Source organism: Octopus bimaculoides, chromosome 2 (assembly GCF_001194135.2).
Source record: "Octopus bimaculoides isolate UCB-OBI-ISO-001 chromosome 2, ASM119413v2, whole genome shotgun sequence".
Classification (NCBI taxonomy): Eukaryota; Metazoa; Mollusca; class Cephalopoda; order Octopoda; family Octopodidae; genus Octopus; species Octopus bimaculoides.
Genome location: NC_068982.1, coordinates 108129311 through 108137743, shown reverse-complemented (window position 1 = coordinate 108137743; position 8433 = coordinate 108129311). Strand labels below are relative to the sequence as shown.

General features: G+C 38.1%; 1 protein-coding gene across 7 annotated transcripts in view; it reads left to right on the top strand.

Moving 5' to 3' along the window:
* The window catches only part of LOC106876266 (transcription factor 20), a 128630-nt gene that overhangs the window by 96798 nt on the left and 23399 nt on the right, over positions 1 to 8433 (top strand). For all 7 annotated transcript variants that reach the window (XM_052978588.1, XM_052978586.1, XM_052978584.1 and 4 more), the window contains 2 exons: positions 1370 to 1473; positions 2297 to 7288. In XM_052978588.1, coding sequence (XP_052834548.1) covers positions 1370 to 1473; positions 2297 to 7288 — 5096 coding nt within the window. The remainder of the gene's footprint in view (positions 1 to 1369; positions 1474 to 2296; positions 7289 to 8433) is intronic.

The window sequence follows — 8433 nt, the reverse complement described above, 5'->3', positions numbered from 1 at the left end:
GTATCTATCCAATATACTGCTGGGAGTATATGTATGTATGTGTGAGGGGATATATATATATGTATATTTCCCCCTCACATGTGGTATAAGTGACTGTTGACGTACATCTGGGCACACATATGTACTCATCTATCTATGCTTTTGTATCCATAGATATCTACGTATGGTTATGTGCACAGGCATGTATTGGAGTGTTTAAAACTATTTATATGGTCTTATATACTGTTTGTAGGCTTTTTATGAGCCTTATATTTTTATAATTTTCATTTTTCACGCTCAAATGGTGTTTTTAATGTTCCACTGGCACGGGTGCCAATCAGGCGGTACTGTCATAGGCCACAACAGCAATTTCACTTGTCTCAACATCTCTTCGCAAGTGTAGTTTATTGTCCAATGATTAAAGGGTACTCTTAAATGGGCTGGCTGTACAGCACTGGCACAGGCCATGGTTATGGTCTCACTTGGCTTGCTGGGTCTTCTCAAGCACAGCATATCTTCAAAGGTCTCAGTCACGTGTCATTGCCTCAGTGAGGCCCAATGTTCAAAGGTTGTGTTTCACCACTTCATCCCAGGTTTTCCTGGGTCTACCTCTTCCACAGGTTCCCTCAACTGCTAGTTGTATATGTATTTATGTATGTGTGTATGTGTCTTCGTGTCTGTTTGTCCCTCCATTATTGCTTGACAACTGCTGTTGGTGTGTTATGTCCCCATAACTTTGCAGTTAGCTACAGAGACTGATAGAATAATTACTAGGCTTTAAAAAAAGTTCTGGGGTTGATTTGTTCGACTAAAATCCTTCGAGGTGGTGCTCCAACTTGCCCACAAGTCAAATGACTGAAACAGATAATGAATAAAAAAAATTTGTCTTTTGGTGTCTAATTTATTACAATTGTCAAACTATTTCTATGATTAACTTTATGAATTGACTATTGACACTACAATTGTCCTGAATGATTGTACCAGATGTTGTTTGCTCAACTGCTTACATGCAATTCCTTAATGAAATGACCAATGCTTTATTTACATTCAATCATAAATCAGTTATTTATTATGAGTCACTTTTTATACCAGTTGAAGAAAATAATTTGTGTTATTTTGAAATGATATCTTTAGTATTTTCTCAAAATATTTTAAAGATGGGGTCTATTTTAATTATTATTACATCTTTATTCAAGATATTTTTAGTCTAAAAAGAATTGATTCCACAAAATTCACATTCAGTTGAAGGTGAAAATAATGCAGCCTTTAATGCATATCTTTTTTGTCCTATCTAATTTATACCAGTTTATCAATTATTTTGAGTAAGCTACCTATTTTTATAATGTTTAAATTAATAACCTTTCTTTTGTGTTTTCATTTCCTATCATAGGTCCTATGAATCATTATCCGGAGGATATGCCTAATCCTTATGGTGCCAATACTGGACGTATGGCTCTAAGTTCTGATTACCTCACTAGAGACAATCCTCAGATGGTAATGGAATATCTTTTAATTGTTAAATAAAATTTGTTGTTTCATTTTTATATGTTTTCATTTCATGGCTGTTTTAATATCAACTATTCATTAGAATCTGAGATATGCCTTATAAGATATTAATTTTAAAAGAAAATCTATAATAACACATTTTTAGTACTATATATTGAACTACATTTTAGTTTTCTTGGCAGACTCATCTAAGATGTAGTTAAGGTACAATTATTAAATTTTATTCATTAGAATTATGTCCCTTTGTAAGCTTATGCTACTTGTCTGCCTCACTGAAAATAGGTATCATTCTCGCCTGTTGAAATACATCATCAATCTCATCTTCATTTAATGCATGTTTTCCATGCGGGCTTAGATGGTTTGATGGGAGCTGACAAGACCAGAGGCCACAACTGACTCCACTGCCTATTTTGGTATGGTTACTGCTCCTAGATACCCTTCCCAATGTCAACCACTTTACAGTGTACTTGGTGCTTTTTACATGGCACTGGCATCAGTCTGCTGTAAAAATACTTCATATGCAAGTATCAACATTTTCACACACATTCATTGCATACTAGCATTTTCAGAGAAGTTAAATATATTTCATGAAATAGTTGTTAAATTATTAAAAGGAGGTCAAAATTGAATTCTTTTAAATAAAATATCTTTTGAGGAAGCCTTCATTTCTGCTTTTTAATTGCTATAATAATTTTTTCTCTCTCTTGCATTTATACTCAATGTCAAAATTGATAAAGATTTGGTCAACTTATTTGCCGAAGTTTTAAACATATCAGTGAGTGTTATTCTGATGTCTTTTGTGTATTTGTAGATGAGTCGTGGTATGTCTGGTTATCCACTGCAGAGTTATGGCGATCATCCTTCCAGTCATATGATGCTTTCCCAACAAACTTCTTTTCATGGACACAATGCCGCTGCAGCTGCAGCAATGTACAACCAACATAACCAGTCTCAACAGTTCATGGGACAGCGTTTTTCTAGCCCCTACCAAGCCTCTCATTATTCTTCTATGGGTGCTGTGGCACAGAGTTCTGCTGCTGCTGCTGCTGCTGTACAAATGTCAGCTGCACAAATGTCACAGCTATCAGCTGCACAGATGTCCAGTATGGCCAGCAACTCCATGTACAGTTCATCACCTGCTTCTTCTTCTAGTTCTTCCCATAATCCGCATTCTCATCCATATATGCGACACTCCTCCAGTTGCCAGAACCCACAGCAAGTAGCCGACAACATTTTGCAAATGGCTTCGGTAAACTATCCTAGTAATCAGACAGTACATGTTCCCATCAACAAGAGCCGGACTGCACCATATCACCTACCCCGCTCACCTCAGTATAGCATGCAGACTTGTAACAGTCCTGTTCAGTCTCAGATGCGTCACAATGCTGCTCAGTATGGCTATCCTAGCACATCACCCCATCCACCTGCAGCTCGTACATCTCCAATTAGCCCTATGTTGATGCATAGTCCAGCAAGTCATCATAGTAACCAATCTATGCCAAATTCCAGTCCTGTCTCTTTACATAGTCCTGCTCCAGCCAATGTGAAATCTCCTGTCACTACGCCGTCCCCAATTACAAGTAGTCTTCGTTCGCCTTGTGCTGTTCAATCGATGACGTCACCTGTGGGCTGTGGAAAACAAATTTGCTCTCCTCCACATTCAATAAACAGTTCTTCTGGGATGCAACAGTCTCCATTAGGCAGTAACAGTAGTAGTGGTTATGTTTCATGCAACACTAGTATTAAGTCTCCAGGTCCACAACATCAACAACAGCAGCAGCAGCAGCAGCAACAACAACAACAACAACAACAACAACAACAACAGCAGCAGCAACCACCACAACAACAACAGCATCATCATCATCAACACCATCAGCAGCCTCAACAACAACAACAACAACAACAACCACAACATCAGCAACAGCCACAGCAACAAAGACCTCCATCTCAAAATCGATATTCTCCTCATCCCATAGGTTCTCCTATTAGCCATGCTGGCTCACCATATGCATTGTCAAAAGCTCATATTAACAGTCCCCCTCAAAGCCAAAACTTTCAACATACACCATCAATGAGCCCATATGTTAGTGATGCCTCCCAGGACTCCACTGCTAGCCAATCTACAGCAGCTCCTCTTGTTGTCAAGAACCCCTTACAATCACTCGAAAAACTTGTGTTGCTTCCAGAGTCACAAGTGATAGATCCAAAGAGTGTAGTCAATGATGCTTGTCTACCCTCCCCCTCTCATAATAATGAAGGCCCAAAAAACTGTGATATTCCAAGTGATCATCGAAATTCTGGTGGCTGTATTTCTTCCAACTCGTCCTCAACCTCTTGCAGCAATAGTAGCACTGCCTGTGGCAGTACCAGTTGTACTGATGGAAAACACTGTGATAATGGCAACACAACCACTAGCAACAATTCTGGCTCTAACAAGTCAGACTATTCATTTAAAATATCACCACCTCCACCACCAAACCCTACTATAGCTCCTCTATCATTGCCTCCTGCTTCTTCAACACTGGAAGACAATGGGGCCATTCACGGTCTCATAGCCAAACAAGACAATAACCTGAACACAAAGGCATCACCACAACAGGTTTCAGTTCCTCCACCATCTCCTACGCTTAAGTGGGATGTGCGCTTTGCTGAGGACACCAGTAACAATACTGTGAGTCACACTGAAACATCTGCTGACACAAAACTACCAGATCAATTGGATATTCCAACATTTAATAATAAAGTCCCATTTCAATCTAAATTGGAAAATTCTCCAGTTGAAATGAAACATGAAGTGGTTTCTTTTGAAAGCAATAAGCAAGATATTCTTGACTCGGATAACAGCAGTACTGCCACTGTGAATTCCAGCGTAAGTGCACCATTAGATGATACATCTTCATCTTCAGCAATTTCCAATTCATTGTTCTCTCCTGAACAGAATTCTATAAATGCTAGTGTTACTTCTTGCTCAAATACTGCAACTCCATCTCAAACTACCAGCAAGTCGGGCTGTCTTGTTGGAAATTCTAGCACTGATTCAGCTAATACACCACCACACTCAATGTCCTCAGCTGTCTCTGCTCCATTGTTTTCTCAGCCTCTAGCTAATTTAGAAGTAGAAATGGAAACTAACAGCCAAGATGATAATGAGACACCTACATCTCCAAAGCAACTCCAATGCTCACCAAATCCTCTGGTTAATGGTATAACAGATGTTTATCCAAGTCCCGACCTCTCTCAAAGTAAAGAAGAAACTTTGTGTCTCAGTCCAAAATGTGAAGATGGTATTTCTTGCTCCCCAAAAGAAAACAAGAACCAACATAAAGAAAATACTGCTGAACTACAAGTAGAAATTAAACTAGATGTCAAAACTGAGTCATCTGAAGGTGCCAATAATCCAAATCCTTCAGGTTCTTTAAAAAGTAACGAGAATCCACCTCAAGCAACCCGTCGCAGTCCAAGAAAGAAAATGACTGTGAATACTAGCCTTTCCACTGATGTCAATGTAGTAACTGCATCAACCACTGCAATGATTAACACAAACACATCCTTCACAGTATCATCACCTGTATATTCTACAAGTGAAAGCAGTACACTGACAAATAATTCTGTTTCTACTCCTACTTCCTTATCAGCCCTCCTTCCTGCTACTACTACTACTACAACTGCTACAACTACTACTACAACTGCTGCTGTCAAGCAAAGTGTACAAACTAGTGCTACTCAAACAAATCTTAGCAAAGTGAAAAGATCAAAGCGTATCCAAAATAACCAAACTGTAAAAGCAATAGCTCAGAAAGAAGAACAAGACAATGAAACCAGCTCTCGGCTTCGTGTACGTAAAGATTCAGGTAACACGTATACGCGGCAAATGCGTAATTCTTTACTCCGATCAATTACAACTTCTCAGAGTAAGGTGTACGCTGGTGGGGGGCCAGAGATTACTGGCAGTTGTGAATTGGATACAGTTGATGATGAGCACATATCAAGAGTTGAAGAGCCAGCAGAAGAAAGAACAAACGGTTGTGAGCAAACTAAAACCTTGTCCAATTCTGACAGTGCTCTGGACAACAGCAAAGAAGAAGGTAGTACAACAGAACAATCTAAGTTAGAGCTGGATACAGACAGTCTCTTTCAAAAAGACAGTATTGAGTTAGTTGGTGATAATACTTCTCAGTCTAAGAAAGAGGAATTAAGTCAGGCTCCAAAAAATAAAAAACGAGGCAGTAGCCGAATCAGCCAACAAACAAAATCTTCTCAAGAAGAGAAAAGTCACACAGCTCTTGGCCCTACGACTGAAGAGAACAAGAAATGTCTTTTTGAAAGGGCTACCCATTCAACTTCCAATGAGGAAGAACAAATAGATAATACCACAGTAATAAAAAAAGAACCATGTGATGAAGATGAGCAACATTCCACGACAGCTGCAAAAGCTAGTCCCATGGAGCATGACGTCAGTGGAGAAGATAGTAGTCGCACTCCAGAACCAATGGTAAGAAGACGCCGAAAGCGACAAGATTCATCATCTGTAGACTTTGACTGTGTTGTGGATACAAATATAATGGGTGATTCTGTATCTTATGATGAAAATATTCTCTGTTCTAAGAGAAAAAGGACAATTAAATCTGAAGTTTTTCCTTCAAGAAATCCGGAACCAGAAACTGCACCAATTTCTAAAGCACCTGTAGAAATCTTGGAAATAGACTTGACTGACGAGAGTAATCCTATTAAGCAGGAATTTTCCAGTAACATGGAGAATAACTCTGACTTAAGTGATGAAGAAGCAAGTGATAGCAAGACTAATGAGCTTTGCCCTGACCCTCAACTTTCTTTAAATGTTGAATTTAAAGAAGAATTGACACCCTCTGAAACAAATGAAACTGATGGGGCAATGACACCTGACAAGAAGAGCAGCACATCTGCTGGTAAGAAGAAAAAGAAAGGGCGACCACCAGCAAAAGGGTCTTTGCGGGGTCGAAAGATAAGTCGTGGCAAGTCTGATATTTATAGCTCTTTTGCCCCTGATAGTGACTCTTTCAAGTCTTTGAAACTGAAAAAAACAATGGATTTAATGTCCAGCACCAAAAAGAAAAAAAATGAGATGGGATCTGTTACAACTGGCCCATTTATCCGGATGACAACTATAAAGGATGAACCGGCAAGCTGCATAGTTGTTAATCAACATCAAGAAGACAATGACTCCAAATTGAACAAGAAGTCTAAAATCAAATGTCCCTCAACTGGATCTTCAGTTCAGATATCTAATTTACCGTCTGAAAAATCTGTCTTAGTTCCCAGAACCTCTTTAATTGGGGATGTTTGGGTTTGTGTACTGTGTGGTAAAGGTAGCACTTACAAATTTCTCGGAGATTTATTTGGACCTTATTATCCAGAGGGCTTCCACCCTACTGTAAAATCAGAAAAACCTGACAAAGTGCAGGTTCCGCCAGCATTAACTGCACCTCCTTTACCCTCACCTCTTGGCCAAGCCTCTAACCCTGACAGCTCACCTAATGCTTCAACATTGACTCCTATTTCTGAAGATTTATCCAAAATGGACAGTAAACATAAACGGAAGAGGACTTTACCTTTTGTTGAGCAAACCAGTGGTATTGACAGGCGAATACGAAAGTCATCAAGTGATGAACGAGGTTGTGGCAGTGATTTAGACTGTGAGCAGTTAAATTCTGATGTATCTGAGGTTTGGGTCCATGAAGATTGTGTTGTTTGGTCAGACGGTGTATATTTAATAGGGAATAAACTGTATGGTCTTGAAGAGGCAGCTGCAATTGCTTCAGCTACAGTAAGTAACATTTTACTTCTCTCATACATTTTCAAACTTTTTTGCAATTATTTTGTATAGAAAAATGTTTAAGTAACTTGTATAATGTTAGTTTGGGATTGATTTTTATGAACATCCTTACATTGTTTATTAGCAAGATATGCTTAATTGGAATCAGTAAGAGAACCTATTTAAAAATGTCAAGAGGAAGAAAATGCTTAAATTTTGTTCAAATCAATTCCATGTAGTAGATAAAATGACTGTGTTGAAATTTTGACCAGCTTAACTTCCCTGTAGGAGATAAAAAAATAACTGCTAGTCAATTGCATACTTAACTCTTAATTAGAAAAAGAATTTTGCCATCCCTTTCTTTTACTCATTCACATATGCGCATGTACGCACACTCACACACACACACTACTGCTGGCTAGAGTACATCAATCCTTCAATTCTTATTGGACAGGTAAAAGGTGAGACACCTATTTCTAACAAATAATAGCTATCACTATCACTAAACATTCTTTGACAAACTCTCCTGTAAAAGGCTTCGTCTTTTCTTAGTAGGTTTTGAAACATTGTGGCTGACATGAATATCTCTTTCACTGCTTTTGCTGGTGAAAAATTAAAGTTGATTTTCTGAAACTAGTCTTCAATCACTTAACTTCATTCCTTGCCTGCCTAGAAAATTTGCTAAAATCTCCACTATAGTGATCTTGTATTTACAACATTCTTCATAGCAACATTTTCTAAGTAAAAGAAACAAACTGGTTTCCTAAAGTGCTCTACAAAGAAGTATTCTTGTATCCAAGTATCTTGTAAATCTTGGCACACACAGTCTATTTTGCTGTATTTTGCATTCAGTTGAACTTTTTCCTCCAGTTTTATTTTAATATTGATGTTAATCAACAAGTGTCATAACACATAAATATCTAGTTTAGCTAATATCCTGTTATGGTAAAAAAAAAAAAGTATCAAAAAGTTGTGATAAATCTACATGTGCATGATCTATCCCTTTATTATGCCTTTTAACCATCAAGTTTTAAGTGGGATATCACTGCAAACAAGATATAGAACAGGGAGTGATTAGTCTTGAACGTTCTTTGCAAATAATCTGCATATTCACAGTTTTAAGCACAAAAAAAATTTAACACTTTATATGTATGAAT